Below are 17,357 nucleotides of genomic sequence, written 5' to 3'. Positions count from 1 at the left end.
TTCCCAGGCACTCCAGTTTTTAAGCATTGATCAAGATTATGAAGATTCGTCGAGCTTTTATTTAGACCTATTTCATGCTTTGTGATGTACTTGCAGTCTTGGGGGTTTCTGAATCCATGCTGCTGTAAGGCTCTTTGGTAATGCCCATTATTTCCTGAACAACTTCAGATACAGTTGTCCCAGTGCATCTTTTTTTAGGCAGGTGACATGATGTCCTTCTATTTCTTGGAGTCAGATGTTCAGGGGGTTTGTGAGGACATCACTGGCTGTAATCATTCTACTCCACTGTATTTCAACTTGTATTCTATCTGTCTTCTAGCTGTTTTTGACTTTATTTTCATATTTAGCATCTACCTTGTCTATCTTAAAGTCTTGGTTGGTGAAACAATGCTTTAAAACCAACAAATAAGCATGTTAAAAAGACCTGGTACATAGCAAATGCTAAAATTGCATTCTTGGTCAAGCTGGAGTCAAAAACACACACACACAAATGTTAGCAACTTTACAGTTGTGGGCAGGTCAGTAACATAACTTTTTTTTTTGCTAAGTTGCTATCTAAACTTCAGATATTGTCAAGATGATGGGGGTTCTTGGTTGACTTCAGAGACATTGTGAACAGACTAAAATTCTTTAAAGAGTGAAAACATTTTAACTATTATAGTAAGCCACTTTGAATCTTGGGAAAAGGCTATATACATAATATAATATATATAAATGTTTTAATAATCAAATAAAGTATATGGTGCATAAAGGTTTTCTGCACCTGCCACCAAACCTTTTTTCATGTCACACACAGTTACTTGGCCATTTCTTCTTCTTTGCTTTTGACTCAAAGTGGTGAGGAAGTGCACAAAAACATTGTTGAAAGGCTAGCACTGGCTGTTGGGTTAATCAATAACCTTTCTTGCCCTTATCCAGATTGACGAGTTGCCATTTGGGGCTCAGGGTCGGAGCCCAGAGCAGCCATCACAATAGCGTCCAACAGCTGGAACGCCAGCGGCAGCCCCGGGGAGGGGCGAGAAGATGGACAGGAAGGGATGGATAAGAGTCTGGACAATGATGCCGAAGGAGTGTGGAGTCCAGACATTGAACAGAGCTTCCAGGAGGCACTGGCAATATACCCACCCTGTGGCCGGCGCAAGATTATCCTCTCGGACGAGGGAAAGATGTATGGTGAGTGACCTTCTTGGCTTCAAAGCTTAGCAGTATACAGACAGGTCCAATATGTGAAGTCTTCATGGGAATTGAGGGCTAGTCCCAATACTAATTGTAGCAACCCTTGAGAAGAAGGTGCTTCTAGAAATCAGAAAGTTGTTCTGCTTCTGATGAAGTTTTGACACGAAACCAAGCGAAAACCGGCTGCTTTGTAAACTTGAAACTTGAACTAGTAAAAAACTTACCTGTAATGGATTAGCAATATTCTAATGATTGTTCTGACTAGCAACATTGCAATCTGTGTTGTTCTATTATATAGCACTGAGATATTGTATTGTTATGGCTAATATGCCTTGCATATATATTTTGTAAATTTTGATATAGTATCTAAATATATAAGTGACTGTATTTGCGTACATATCTAAGTGTTTTAGTGGGTTTTCTACTACTTTTCCCCAGTTTGTCACTTGTTTTTTGTTTTGGTGAGTGACCAGGTCACACTGGTATGTTCATATGACCTAAACCTGGTTTCAGACAAGACCTAATGGTAATTAATTATGTATCCAAATGACCATCAACGTCTCTCTCAAGCTTTGTATTAGTGAAGGAGGAGGGAGGGAGAACATTAGTCATGAGCAGTGGGATAATTGAATGAGACAGTATCTAGTATAGTGGCCTATATTATGAAGTACATAGAGTATGGATATTAATTTTTCCAAATGGGAGAACAAGGTTCAATTCCTAGTTAAGCCGTGAGACTTGCTGGGTAGCCATGGACAACTTTCTTATTTTCAGTAACTTTCAAAGCTATTGTAAGAATGAACACAAGAATCTTGTAATCTGCAATTCTGATTCTCTGGGGGACATTTTATATTCTTAAATGCTTAAGTAGTCTGGCCAAATAGCCATCCTATAAACAAGTTTGTGCGTTGGGATATATTAAATCCTTACAACACTTGGTTAGTGAGATCAAGGTGGGGAAGTAGGATTTTTTTTCTAAGATAAACTTATAAACATTCTGAAGTTGAAATAAGGTTTTCAGACACACAGGCTAAATTCAGGGTGGTTTGGGTTTTTAGCACCTTAGTCTGTTACTGTCCAGTCAGCTTTAATAGCTTGGCCCTAGCTGTATTTTATTTCCATGCTTGCTGGATGTGAAGGAGATGGCTTACATATTGAAGGGTGATGAAGTGTTTGTGGGGGTGGCCATCTTGAAGCAAACAAAGAACTCCAGGGTAATGTTGAACTCTTCTTCTCTAGGTTGGTGAGTCATATTTCCTTTGTACTTCCCTCAGTCTGTATATCCCTCCCACTCCCTTCTGCCTCACCTCTTCTCTCCCTCCCACTCTTTTCTCTGCCTTGCTTGACTGACTGGTTTGGTAAGTTCATTCCTGTCAACGAGAGATTGATTTTTGTCTGCTTGAAGAACCCACATGCCTGCCATTGGGCGTGAAAGGTGATGAATCTGGCCTCTCATGCAGTTCATAAACAAAACACTTTGGTCTCTTTTCAAGATTTGATCATTAGCATCTTCCTTGTATCAGGGTTTTATTTGATGCCACAATGTGGCCTCAGTATTAGTGACTTTTTTTGCTTGTCATTGTGAGGCTATAACGAGAGACGCTGAATCTATGATCTCAATGAAAGAGCCACTCCCACCGTTTGTATCCTCTTAAATTTCACACTTAATGGGCCCTACTTAAGCCAGTGACATCACAAATAATTCTCTTTACGCACTATGTAGAACAGGATATTCCTGTTAGGGTTGCCAGCTCCAGGCTAGAAAATTCCTGGAGATTTGGGGGTAGAGCCTGGGGTGGGGAGGGACCTCAGCAGTGTATAATGCCATAGAACCCACCCTCCAAAGCAGCTATTTTATCATTTGGGGTTATGAAATAGTGCAATTAGTCTTACTTTTAATAACAAAACCCGATACCATTCACATAGCAGAGAGATCATAAAAGGGATAGGCTGTAGAATATGAATTGCCCTTGAAGCAAGTTCAGCTGAGATTATAGAAATGGCAGTTTTGGCTTGCAGTGTATATTATCGTTAGTAATGTTATTCCTAAGGATAGTTAACTTCTCACATTCTCTTTAAAGACAACTTTTTAAAAAACAGAAAAAGGAATACATTAAAATCCCATGTTCCTACTTGGCTTTATATGAAAAATCCAGGATATCACTGCAGTTTATCAGAATTGCTGATTATGAATGGACCAGTTCCTTTAATCAGGTTTACCATCTATTGTGGGATTTAGGCTCTCACTCATCAGATCAGTGTATTCTGCTACTGTGGAATGAAATACATAAACACTGAGTTGCTGCTTCCTGCTACTTCCACAGTTGTTTTATGATGTCAGAATCCTACGTTTGTGACATCAAAGAATGGTGGCCCCTAACGAACACTAGATGAATGACCATGCCTAGTGAGTTATAGCGATGGAGCTTTGCCTGTTGCTTTAAGTGCAAAATTGCCATTTTCTCATTGCAAGCACACCTTGAGTCAAGGAAGCAGTGTTTGAGCCTTCTCAAGTGTTTATCCCCCTTTCCCAGAGGAATGAGCCCTGTTCTCTTCTGTTTTGGGGAACAGGGAGCAAGGTACTCATTAGGCATTCTCCTAGCCAATTAACCATGAGCAGCTCCCACACTAATGACCACGTGGGCGAGGTCTGGTTGTGTGTGTCTTTCTCCTGGTACCAGTTCTGTGGGACAGTCTCTCACAGTTGGGCCCCACCCAGATAGTTGGGTCACCAAAATGGTCAGGATAAAGTGTCTCCCAGATGAATGTACAATGTATATGTATATGTTGTTTATGGATCCTAAATGATTGGCCAGTTTGTGATAACCAAGTTATGTTGTAGGCATTAGCAATTCCAGTGGTTAATTTCTTTGAATTCATCTCTTCCCTTCTGTTGCCATCTTCCGTCACCAGGTGAAGACTTTTTTGTTTCATTTGGCGTATCCCTCAGTGGTCCCTCCTTCCTGACCAATGTTTTAATTGTTGTTTTTATGTCTTTGAGTGTATTTTAGCTGTTTTTAATTGTTTTAGTGAGGTGTGTTGGGGGGGGTTAAATGCTTTTAAAGGACAATTTTATTGTGTATGTTTTAATTTATTAGCCACCTTGGAGACCCTTGTGAGGGTAGAAAGGTGCGATATAAATTTTGCAAAATAAAACATTCAAACAAAGAAAAGGCCTGGAGGCCTGAGGCAGCCTAGAATTGATATCTTCTGTTGTCAAAAGCCTGTCCCTTATCATAAATGTATGTGAACAGTCTGTGTTTGCCCCTGGTGAGGAAACTGCTTATGTTCATAGGGACTCTGTTATTAATTCCCAAATTCTAGGGCTGAGCCCAGAGCTGTTTTCAACCAGCTCACTTCTATTTCTGGTCGAGTTGGAGTCCTTGAACTTCTCATTATTCTCCAATAAACACAGCAAAACTACTTCCCATTCCCAGTTCTTGGGAGCAACAACTACATAAGGAGAAGCAGTCAAGTTGCACCTTATCTCCCCCATGTATGCCCATATGTAAGGAACCTAGCAAGTGCCCCCCCCCCAGGGTCTCTGTGACAGAAGCAGGGATGGAAGCTTTCCAAAGAAGCACATTTTTTAGATTTCTCCAGGAATAGCTGGAGTGCCGCTGGGGAGCTTGGCCTTTGTTCATCAAACCGAAGTGTACAAACTGGTTTTTCTAGCCACTTGGAGACATCTGGCAGTTGCTTAAAGAGACAGCAATTCTCCCCTGCTTCTGTCTTTAATTTGCCTGCTTTTCAGTTTAGAAGCTTGTTTTTACCTTGTTTTACACTGTGCCCCACCTCTGCTTTTCTTCACGCTCCGTAATCTTTTCTAGACTACATCTGCAATAAGAATAAAGTTTTCTAGTTGGCCTCCCTCCCAGAGTACGATTGGAAGAAAGGGGACAGGCACTTAACTTTTAAGCAAGTTGGGGAAAGGATTCCTAGTTTAGTTAATTCTAATGCAAATAATCTATTTGCCTCTAGACCTGTCTGCCTGAGGATACACTGGAAAGGAACCGTTGGCTCTTTACAGCCCAAACCCTTTTGTTTCCATCTCCCAAAAGAGAGAAAGAGCTTGAAGTATTCCATTGCTCTGCCAGTGCTTTCACTTCTGGGGACTTCTCTCTTGTTCCCAGTGAAATTTGCAGTGTTGTTTGCAGTAAGGATGCCAGTCTCCAGGTGGGACCTGGGAATCCCCTGGAATTACAATTCATCTCCTGACTACAGTTCCCCTAGAGAAAATGAGTGCTTTGGAGGGTGGACTCTGTGGCATTGTACTCCACTGAGGTCCCTGTCCTCCCTAGGCTGCCTCCCCAAATCTCCAAGCGTTTCCCAACCTGAATCCGGCAACCCTACCTCCCAATCCCCCACTGGTGGCCAGAGGGGACCTGGCAACCCTAGTTTGCAGCAAGGTCTTTTTGCAGGATATAAAGTAACTAGAGTAACAGCACCTTTCCCATCTACTTGAGTTGCTGGCTGAAGAAGATCCTCATGTTGATCTGTGCAGGGCTTCTCCCCCAGCTGCTTTTTATGTGCACCACACTTGCTGTCCATAATGATCTCTGAACTCTAGCTGGCATTTTGGTATCTGCAAGAGAAATAGCGCCAAAGGTAGAGGGCTCATTATAGAACTTGGAGCAAGGAATATAGAAGAAGAAGAAGAGAGGAGAAGAGAGAAGAAGAGATTGGATTTATACCCCGCCCTTCACTACCCAAAGGAGTGTCAGAGCGGTTTACAAACTCCTTTCCCTTCCCCTCCCCTCCCCACAACAGACACCCTGTGAGGTAGGTGGGGCTGAGAGAGCTCTTGACAGAAACTGCTCTTTTTCAAGAACAGCTCTTATCAGAACCACGGCTTGCCCAAGGTCATCCAGCCAGGTGCAAGTGGAGGATGGGGAATCAAACCCGGCTCTCCCAGATTAGAGTCCGCGCACTTAACTACTACACCAAACTGGCTCTCCGGAGGCTTTTGAAGAACTGCTCCTGTATTGTGTTCACACAGACAAACATAATAGGGTCCACTCCAGAAATGTCCAGGGCTGTGTTTGTGGTTTAGACAGGAGATAACTCTGAAATTATTCAACTTAACAAATTCCTCTACATGAGACGTGCATATTAGTATATAAAGAGCATGTGAAAATATAGATTACTGACACCTTCCAGGGTAATCCCAAATGTGTAGTACCTAATGTGATTTGTTATGCACGAAGCCTAGTCTTGCTGAATGTTTTGGAAATTGTTCCTTTTCAGTTTTTTAATTTACAAGCTTGAGGGCCTGCAAGGAATCATGGGAAGGTGGAACAACTGGGACATTTCATTCCTATGAAAAAAAGCCAGTTTTGGTGTAGTGGTTAAGTGCGTGGACTTTAATCTGGGAGAACCGGGTTTGATTCCCCACTCCTCCACTTGCACCTGGCTGGATGACCTTGGGCAAGCCGTAGTTCTGATAAGAGCTGTTCTTGAAAAAAGAGCAGTTTCTGAAAGAGCTCTCTCAGCCCCACCTACCTCACAGGGTGTCTATTGTGGGGAGGGGAAGGGAAAGGAGTTTGTAAGCCGCTCTGAGACACCTTTGGGTAGTGAAGGGCGGGGTATAAATCCAATCTCCTCCTCCTCCTCTATTCCCCAAATCTGCTGTTCTGGCTTCCGTATGCATCCTATTGAGCAGGCTAATTTCCCTTCTCTCTGTTTAACTTGTAGTCTACTGCTCTTAACACTCTGTCAGTTTTCACCAGGCTCTTTGGAGGATTTTTTCCTCCTTTTCCATTCAGTTGCTTTACTTTTTTTTCATACATGTAGAAACCTCAGCTTTGTCTATGGGTAGACTTGTTATTCTGTTTTTGCGATCATTACAGGGGCCAGCTACTTTATTATTAGCAGTAGTCATTTCCACTAAATCTAGTTTATTGCTTTTAGATGTTACAAATACAATATATCTTGTATGAAAAGCCTGGAAATTGGTTGCTAAGGCATTTTTTGTGGTGCTCTTAGAGGAACAGCACTTTTCAGTTGTGAGTGCTGAGAATGAATTTGGTGGGACATTTCTTCCATAGCCTTTCATACCGTGGGTGGGTGAGTAGGAGAAAGGGAGCTTCTGGGAGGCCAAAGGCAGCTTCATTTTCAGGCAGGTGCTAGAAGTAGGATGCCTCAGGAATCCCAGAACACTGACTAGGCGAGCCGAACGCCTACGATAAATGGGTCATTCTTGGCTAAGAGTGAGCGGGTTACTGACACGGGGGCTGATCTCCCAGCTGCTGCAAAGAGTGGCTGTGAGGAGGGGATGAAGGAGGGAGAGCTGTGACCTGTGGTAACCTATAGCATTTGAGCAGCGGCCAGCGTGCAAGAGTGGAGAGGCAGGCAGCAAAGGGTCTGGTCCGTGTATGGCAAGGGGCATTTCTTTCTCCTCTGGTGGGTTTCAGAGTAGAGCCAGGCGCACGAGAGAGGCTGTCCGCTTGCCCCAGACAGCAGGTGTAACTTGAGTTGTGCTCCACCAGGGCTGGTATGCTGCCGAATGCTGATTGGTTGGAAGATTGCCCCACTAGGTTATTTTTAACAGAGCTGTACAACTGGTTCACGTGGTGGTGTCAGAGAAGAGGAATTTGGGGAATGTGGTAATTTGGAGGAGGACGTGCCCTCCGAGAGGGAATGGCACAACCTCTGGTGAATCACGGGACTTGAGACAGCTGAGCAGAGACAGGTCTGCGGTGCCTGCTGGTATGGGGGAGAGAGAGATGATTAGCCATGGCTGGTGCCCTAGAGAAGGAAGATCCCATGCACAGAACCTCTCAGCAGACACAGACAGTAACACAAATGTCATGAAGTGAGATGGGATTACAAAAGGGTTTCCTGTGGGCTGTGCATATACACCGCTGGTATTGCATTTCATCAGGTGTTTGTGTATCAGTTCCAATTTGCTGAAATGCTTTGCAGTCATGAGTGTATTTATTTTGCAACAACCATGTGAGCTAGGCGACTATTCCATTTTACTACCAGACTAAATAGTACATGGGAACTGTAATGATCTCCAGGGGTTTATTTTAAAAAGAACATGATTAATATAAAGTAGTTGTTGGACACTGCATTTTGTGTTGCTTAACTCTCTCTGGTAGCTATTACAATCAAACTTGAACCACTTGAGTTACTTTTCCACCACAGGGTGGTGTCCCTATACGTTTAAGCAGCCCCTCCTCTCTCCCCTCGCTCTGATTTATGTAGTGTCTCAAGGTTCATTTAAATGTTTTAAAGTTGCCATGAGACAATGCATGAAGCTTCTGTGTAACATCTACTTTGGCCTTTAAATATAAGGGAACAAAGGCTGAAAGAGCATGATCTGCCCAAGCATAAACAAAAACCCATTGCAGGAAAAAACAGCATGGTATAGTGGTTAGAGTAGGTAATGTGTACTTTATTTTTTTTTCATTTTGGGATTTTAGGAATGGTTTCCATATTAGTATTCAGGATTATTTGGTTACAATACCATTCTGGGTTTTGATTTTGGGGGTTTTCCCCCTCTTCAGAGTTCTGATTTTTTTTTCTGGTTCGTTATTTCCTGTGAAGGGGCTCTTTCTGGGAGGCTGGAGTGGCTGTTTTTTGAGCAAGTGACACCAACATTGCAGGAAACCTAGTCTTGTTTGTCCACTAAAGAACCCTCAAGTTTCAAGAGAATTGGATCAAAGATTCCAATATTACAAGCCCATGAACAAGGTGCCCCCAGCCATCTTACTTGTCTCCATTGTTTCCTATGGGGGGGGGTATTCCATGTTTTTCCGGGGCAAATAAGCCAATAACCAAACAGCAAGTGCAACAACTGGCCAAAAGCCTCCCAATGCAGACAGAACCAATGTCAGTGTTTCTTCCACACCCTGTAAAGAAGAAACACACCACAAATACAGCATGCATGAGCTGCATTTTAGGTGCTTTTGTGGATTCTGCTTGTTTTAATTAAGATACTTGTCTACTTTCACAACATCTCTTCTTCCAATTACATTTGTGAGGGGCTTTCTTTATGAGAGTGATGAGCTACATTTTTGGCACCATATTTATTTATTTTCTGCACAGAATTATGCTATTCCACCAGCGTCTCCTCACACTGTACAGCAGCTAGCATTCAGTTGAGGTTTTTTGTTTTTCAGTGTTTTAGACTAGAATTTGGAGTGTAAATTGTATAAAGTGCTACTCATTGTTATTTCATTCTGCTTCTAAGATTTACATTTGTGGAACGGTGCTTTCCTCTGACACCCCAACACAGACTGAAAGGATACAGGCTCAAGCACATACTCACTTCACTCACTCTGAAAGTCCAGAGTTGGGTAGTTGAAGAGTGGCAAGTTGATCTTTCAGATGACCAGTTACTCAACTCTCTATGGGAGGAGACATGAGTGTTCAAGCTTACAATGTCAGCCATCTTTTGGGGAAAAAACATGTTCACTCTGCACATTCATCAGATGGCACAAGAGGAGGAACCTGTCAGCCACAAGAGAGGTCTGGCCAGACCATTTCTTTACTGGCCCAGTAGTTCAGTGGATCAGTGGCATGCAACTCATAGCACACAGATAGGTGATCACTCACCACTGCACCCACCAAAATCTGGTTTGCGCACTGTGTTCCCACTGATACTGACTGCTTCATCAATGGTCTCCAGCATCATGGGCATCCTGGTAGTGGCTGTGGGAGGACTCTGCCCAGAAGGGGAAGAGGTAGGTGGACCAGCAGAGCTATTTTCTCCCTTCTCCTCTCCTGGAGACAGTGTGCTCCTCTGGCATTCTTGGCAAGGCTTCCCTTGATGTGCAGGTCACACTTGGTCACCAAAATGTAGACCATCTGCTTCGTGAGGGGTTCCAAGCAAGACTCAGTGCCCTCTTGCAGCCTGTGCACCAGCAGTTGCACTGCGGAAGAATGTCTGCATGTCCTGTGCCTGGGTCCAGAAAGGTGGCCATCTTCCCCTGAAGCATTCAGATCAACAGAATGAAGAGACCCAGGCTTGCCTTGTCAGGTGGGGGCATGTTGGTGAACTCCTTAAAAGGCTTAAAGACCTCCACTGTCTGGGAGAGAGCCAGCCATTCCTCATTGCTAGTGGTCTTTGCCCCTGCACAGTGGTGACCTCCAAAGCCATCTTGTCCAGGACACTGTTCTGCTCCATCAAATGCTCAAGCATGGCTCAGGTGGTGTTTTACAGGTGCTGGCATCTCTGATCAGCAAGTGCTCTGGCACATCTAGCAGGACCTACTTCTGGCGCAGCAGATGGGTAGCCTTCACACTGTACGAGAAGTGACCCATGATATTCTTGTGTAGTACCCTGTCATGGAGCAAAGCCTGGCAATAGCTGGCCCAGTGTTTCCTCTCTCCCTGCTTTGTGGTGGTGGCCCCACCCTGGCACATATCCTCAGGTTGCCACCAGTGTACAGTCAGCAAGAAGTACAAGTGCTGTGCCTGAGATCAGGTCCAAATGTTGGATGTGAAGTGCACAGCTCTCCCACAAGTGTGGGACAACAGGGCCTTCATGTGGTCCCAGCAGCCCCAAACAGGGTGGAGGAGGTGGTGGAAACTGCTATCAAGTTGCAGCTGACTTGTGGCGACCCCATTGGGCTTTCAAGGCAAGAGATATCCAGAGGTGGTTTGCCATTGCCTGCTGCTGCGTAGCGACCTTGGACTTCTTGGAGGTCCCCCATCCAGTTACTAACCAGGGCTGACCCTATTCAGCTTCCGAGAACTAATGAGACTGGGCCTTCCAGGTGAGGGCACATAAACAGGGAGAGCACCACGTTCCTGCTCAACATTGTAGGAGCAAGGACCATGTACCAAGGCATCTTAAAACAGCTTGTGGAACCTGACCTCCTCAGCAAGAGAAAAGGCTGCTCATCTAGAGTGATCATCCTGCCAGTGAGGGAAGTGACCCTCTGCCCCCATTTTTGCTCATCTCTTGGCCCCTTAGTGCCAGCTGCACCAAACATCTCCATCAGAGATGCTTGACATCCATTCCTTGCAGGAGATCTGGAGGGCAGAGTACCAGAGGAGATTGCAGAGCAACTCCCTCTTGGGTGACTGGCAGCCCCATGGCCTTGGTGGGGAGGGCGGGGTAGAAATCAAATAAATAAATAAATAAAAATGCCAGCCTCTCTGTCCCGTCCCCCCAAAGAAGCACTGCCTGGTGGTCCTTCTCGAAACAGTTCCGGAGTCCCATCATCAAAAGATGACTCGGGTCTTTCCCTCAATGGATCCTAGCCCTACACTGTTAATAGATACCCTTGTGTGTTGCCACGGACTACAAACGTTAAATATAAGGGACATAATCTCAAGAGTGAATCGTAATAATGGTCCACCTAATCGAGTTCCCTGTCAGCGCTGCAGCGGTCAGTACTGACTACTGGAGAGAGGCGTATGAAACAAAAGAACTGTGACGTCCTTTGGGAGTCTGAGGCTTCATACTGTTGCCTGATCAACTTTATCAGCTTGGTAAAATGACAAGCACTGATAGCGATTAAGTCAATTCCAGCAAGTTATTTGAAGGTAACAGGTGTTCTCATTTACTTCATTTATTCCCCACTTTTTCCCCATGGGGAACCAAAGTGGCTTATAGCATTCTCCCCTCTTCTATGTTATCCTCACAGCAACTTTGTGAGGTAAGTTAGGCTGAGTGTGTATGATTGGCCTGAGGTCACATAGCAAGCTTCCACAGCAGAGTGGATTTGAACCTGGTCTCCCAGATCCTAGACTGACTCTCTAACTACTGCATCAGACTGGCCTGTGGTCATCCATACAGCAGCTGATTGAAAGTTGTATGATCCCTCCATGAACATTTTGTCTGGACAGAACAGCAACAAAAGTGTGTCCTTTCTTTAAGGCACCATGCGTCTTGAAATCAGGAGCTCTAGCAGTGAGATCCAACCACACTACCCTCTGTGTTACTGCAGTGCCACTGCAGATCACCATGGGTTGATATTGGAGTTTACTTGATCAGCTGGTGACTCAGGGAGCCAGTGTAGTCCCACCTGACTCTCACCTGTTTTGTTGATTTGAACAACTCATTGGCCAGTCTCGGACTGACTGTATTTATTTGCCTGCTCGTTCACTTGCTTGGACACCAGATTGCCTTCAGATCAGTGACCCAATAACTCTGAACAGCTTGAAGTGGCTCCTTCCCTAGAGACAGTTTACAGAGACACTAAAGCAGCTATACAGTCTAGTTCAGAGGTGTCGAATGGAAGGTCCAGGGGGCCGGAACTGGCCCATCCAGTGCTGTTACGTGGCTCATGAGCAACTGGCACAAGGGAGGGAACAGGAGGTTGCTCGGGGGTGGGTGAGCGGAGCCACTCTCATTGTGGCTTCAGCATAGCGGGACAACCTCATCTGCAGCAGTCAGGCAGAACCCCTGAACTTCAGGGACTGATAGGTTGGGAGCCACTGCAGCCATGTTCAGACCTCTCTACTCAGCCTGCAGCTCCGGGGATGTTGTCCCAGATGGCCACAGGGATAAGTGTTTGCACATGGGTAGGGGGTGCAGACGATTCTCTATTGGGGCAGCATCTGCCCAGTGCTACACTGCTGGCTCCCCAGTCTACCAGTGTGAATTTCTTCTGCACTCCCTTCCCCAGCCCATGGGGCCTTGCAGTGAGGACACACCAACTTGGAGCTTACCAGTTGCTGTCCTTTCTAAAGTTTATATCTCCAGTACCCCGCATTACATTTTACGGCACACATGGCACCGCCCAACAAAGTGAAATTTATGTCAGATCTGGCCCTCATAACAAATGAGTTCAATACCTCTGATCTAGTTCATGGTGTTTTGGGAAGAGTTGATCACACTGAGGTACCTTACAGCCCCTGAAGTGAGGGTTTCAGGCAAGGTACCAAAACAGCAATAGCAAGTCTCTGAGTGCTTACAAATTAACACATACAATCAGTAGAAGACTTCATACTGGACAAATCTGCAGATGTAATTCAAGGCCAGCATTTCAGATCAAGCTAGGGGTCTCCTCAAATTCTGGACTGGGCTGAGATAAATAAAAGTACTTGAGAAATGTTCAGACTGGTTTTTGAAGACATCTTTCATGATGATATAAGAAAGTTCCTGCAGGAAAAATTGGGCCTCTGATGCTAGATGCAGTACAGATAAGTGCTAATGAAATGCAATATGTGGACACAAGTGGAGAAGAAGTGTAGGCAAAGAGGAGCTTCATATGTGTTTTTCCGCCACTACTTTGTCAGCTTTTGGGATTGGTGGTAAATGGAGTCTCAGTATGGTGGTGAACACAGTATAATGGTAGCTATGGATGGTTTCTCACATTCCCTGTTGATGCACTGTTCTCTGCCTATCATAGCAATTCAAAGTTGAAGGGATGGCTAGAGATCCCAGCAACATGAATGGAAGGTGGAAGGTTGTTGCTTCTGCCTTAGTAAGGACAGTCTCCTTTCCATATTACTCTCCAGTAGCACAGCATCCTAACAGATGTACCTATATGGGCATACAATAAATAGTTAATGAAGATCATCAGTATGAATCTGTCCAACCAGTAAAATGATCAGTTAAGACATGTAGAAGAAGCATATTTAAAAGGTGAACAAAATTAATCATTAATCCATGAGCTCATTTGCCAAAGTCGTTCAAAAAACAGACCGCAGAAAACTGTCAAACATAGATTTAAGTGCTTCTAATTCTATCAGATCAGCAATCTGGTAAACCAGTTAAATGGAGAGAAATTCAGTACTCAATTTAGTCATCTGCCAAATGCCCAGCTTCACTGAGCAGAATGGTCAGTCATCCTCAAGACCTTCTGGTTTGGGCTAGTCACTTAGCAAAGGACCAACTCACAGAATCATAGAAAGTTAGAGTTGGAAGGGATCTTGCTGGTCATCTAGTCCAATCCCCTGCACTCTGCAGGAGCATAGCCTAAAGATAGCCCTACAACATACCCGAAATATGGTCATCCAACCTCGGCTTGAAAACATCCAGCAAAGAAGCATCCACCACCTCCTGAGGCAGACTGTTCCACTGCTCAGCCACTCTTACAGTTAGGAAGTTTCTCCTGATATTTAGCCGGTATCGACTCCCATGTAATTCCCACCCAATAGATCTAGTCTTGCAATCCGGAGCAAGAGAGAATAGATCTGCTCCATCTTCTACATGACAACCATTCAAATATTTGAAGACTGCAATCATGTCCCCTCTAAGCCTTCTCTTTCCCAGGCTAAACATACCCAACTCTTTCAGTCTTTCCTCGTAAGACTTGGATTCCAGTCCTCTCACCATCCTGGTTGCCCTCTTCTGGACACTCTCGAGCTTGTCAACATCCTTCCAAAACTGGACACAGTACTCCAGGTGAGGCCTGACCATAGCAGAATAGAGCGGAACTACCACCTCCTGTGATCTGGACACAGTGCTTCTGTTAATGCGTCCTAAGATTGCATTAGGTTTCTTCGCAGTCACATCACACTGCAGACTCATGTTTAGCCTTTCTGTGCTGCCCTTTAACGTGCACATGGTGACATGTGCTGGTGTTGCTGCCACTAGCAGCTGAGTCCCAGTTAAATAAGGCATGAGCCAGGAAGTCCGGTGCCAGGCCCGTAGCCAGTGGTGGGGCACTGAGGGTGGTGCCACCTATCTAATCAGCAGCACCCCATCAAATTTGCATACCCTCACGGCTGACTGCAGTAAAACGTCCAAGTAAGTAGGCTAGGATCGGGACCTTTCCCCCTGCAGTCTGTTTTGTGGATCTCCCTTTCCTACTGTTCTCTCTGGGTCCGGCTTTCTGATTTCTGTCTCCCTCCCACCCTCCATCCCTCTGATTCTCTCCCCCCCACACACACTGGTGCCTGGTTGGGGATTTCACTTTTGAGCTCTTCTGGGTTTGGTGTAGTGGTTAAGTGCACGGACTCTAATCTGTGAGAACCGGGTTTGATTCCCCACTCCTCCACTTGCACCTGGCTGGATGACCTTGGGCAAGCCGTAGCTCTGATAAGAGCTGTTCTTGAAAAAGAGCAGTTTCTGTCAAGAGCTCTCTCAGCCCCACCTACCTCGCAGGGCGTCTGTTGTGGGGAGGGGAAGGGAAATGAGTTTGTAAGCCGCTCTGAGACTCCTTTGGGTAGTGAAGGGTGGGGTATAAATCCAATCTCCTCCTCCTCCTCCTCCTCCTCCTCCTGGGTCCAGCTCGCTTGGTTGAGCCTGTCCTGCCTCAGTCATGTAGCCCCCTTGCCACTGGCTGCCAGGTAGCACAAGGGGGGAGGAGAGCAGAGGGCACAGCCAGCCAGAGCCTGCCCCAGCCAGCTTTGCCATCCCACCACCCACCGCCATTCCCCCAAGCCCAACACAGCCTCCTTGACAGCCCTGCCTTTCTCCTGGGGAACCTCGCTTCGGTCTCACCCAAGCTGGGATTTACTAACCCAACTCTCTGGGTAGACACGGGCAATCAGAGCAGGAGCTGCGAGGGTAAGGAGCTCCCTCCCCTTCACTGTGCCTATTTAATTCAATTAACTTTAATTTAATGGAGGGGGCCTTGAAAAAAATTCCTGGCTACAGGGCTGTCCAGCACTCAACAGTCTTTGTCGTCGATTTCCATGGACAGGAGTGCTGCCATCTTCTTGATAGCCCTGTGATACTGCAACTGAAGTGTACGGAGAAAGTGAGCAAGCATTCTATCAAAAAGGCATCACAAACTCTTTTTGTGTAATCTTGAACAACTTTCTTTTTTATCTCAGGTAGGCCTGCCTTATGCTAAGAAACAAAGTGCCTATAAGTAAAATATTTAAGTCCATACAAAAGCATTTTTTTAGAGCCAGGTTCTTCTCTCCAAGGTGGTGGTAGGCATGCAGTGTGCACCCATGGAAACCGTGAGTCAGTCAGTACAGGAGTTGGACATCCTGACTTAAAACACTTCCTCTCTGAGCAGAAAATATTGCTTTGATCTAATGTGATGTCAGATCCCATGTGGAAGAGATCCAATCAAAAGGAATTGTTTGACGTTCTCTAGTTAATGATTGGCTAATATGCATATGTACAGAGAGCAAAGCAACCAGGGGAAAAGGAGGCAAATTGAATGTTGGTAAAATTAGCTACATCTCTGTGTTGTTTACATAGCTTTTTGTCAAAATGGCCTTAGGTCATGAGTAGCCAACCTCTGCCTGGAGTGTGTGTCTAATATAAGAGAACACAAGAGAAACCAATGTTGAATCAGGCCAATGGCCCATCCAGTCCAACATTCTGTCACACAGTGGCCAAAAATACCAGGTGCCGTCAGGAGGTCAACCAGTGGGGCCAGGACACTAGAAGCCCTCCCACTGTTGCCCCCCCCCCAAGCATGTGTTAATCACTCCTTGGGGGAAGAAGTACTTCCTTTTATCTGTTCTAACCCGAATGCTCAGCAATTTCATTGAGTGCCCACAAATTCTTGTATTGTGAGAAAGGGAGAAAAGTACTTCTTTCTCTACCTGCTCTATCCCATGCATAATCTTGTAAACCTCGATCATGTCCCCCTCAGTCATCGTTTCTCCAAGCTAAAGAGCCCCAAGCACTTTAACCTTTCTTCATAGGGAAAGTGTTCCAACCCATTTATCATTCTAGTTGCCCTTTTCTGCATTTTTTCCAATGCTATAATACCCTTTTTGAGGTGTGGTGACCAGAATTGCACACAGTATTCCAAATGAGGTTGCACCATCATTTTGAGTTTTGTAGCACATGTGGATAAGAACAGGAGGGCCTGGCTGTGGCAAAGAGCCAGATTTTCGCTAGCCAGCTCCCCAGTTTGGAGGCATAACCACACTAAGGGTCTTGGGAGGCCAGGGGCTCCATATGGAGGCACACTTGAGTTATACTGTCTCATACCATCATCCCATTTATGTGTTTTAATTGTTTTAAATTGTTTCAGGTGTGGTTTTAAATCTTGTTCTAATGTTTTATTGTTATCTGCTTTATAGACCTTGAGTCAGGTGGAAAGGCTGCTTAAAAATGTTTAAAATAACTAAATAAATACCTGGACATATGGGATTGTGGCACCATTACCTTTACAGTGTTGTTGTTGTTGTTCAGTTGCACAGTCGAGTCTGACTCTTCGCGACCTCATGGATATGATCAGGGCCCTTTTTGTAGAAAAAGCCCAGCAGTAACTCATTTGCATAATAGGCCACACCCAACAGCAGACACTCATTAGTATTGGCTACATTAGGGGTGTGTGGCCTAACAGGCAAAGGAGTTCCTA

The 17,357-nt window shown here is 45.1% G+C and overlaps 1 protein-coding gene across 2 annotated transcripts in view; it reads left to right on the top strand.

The window, feature by feature from the left end:
• Window positions 1-17,357, top strand: part of TEAD3 (TEA domain transcription factor 3) — a 109,996-nt gene that overhangs the window by 56,682 nt on the left and 35,957 nt on the right. For both annotated transcript variants that reach the window (XM_015411844.1, XM_015411845.1), the window contains exon 2: window positions 919-1,173. In XM_015411844.1, the coding sequence (XP_015267330.1) occupies window positions 1,038-1,173 (136 nt within the window). In that variant the 5' untranslated portion in view covers window positions 919-1,037. The remainder of the gene's footprint in view (window positions 1-918; window positions 1,174-17,357) is intronic.

The sequence above is a fragment of the Gekko japonicus genome, unplaced genomic scaffold, assembly GCF_001447785.1.
Source record: "Gekko japonicus isolate JY-2015 unplaced genomic scaffold, Gekko_japonicus_V1.1 scaffold309, whole genome shotgun sequence".
In the NCBI taxonomy this organism is placed as follows: Eukaryota; Metazoa; Chordata; class Lepidosauria; order Squamata; family Gekkonidae; genus Gekko; species Gekko japonicus.
This window is presented reverse-complemented; position numbering and strand designations above follow the sequence as displayed.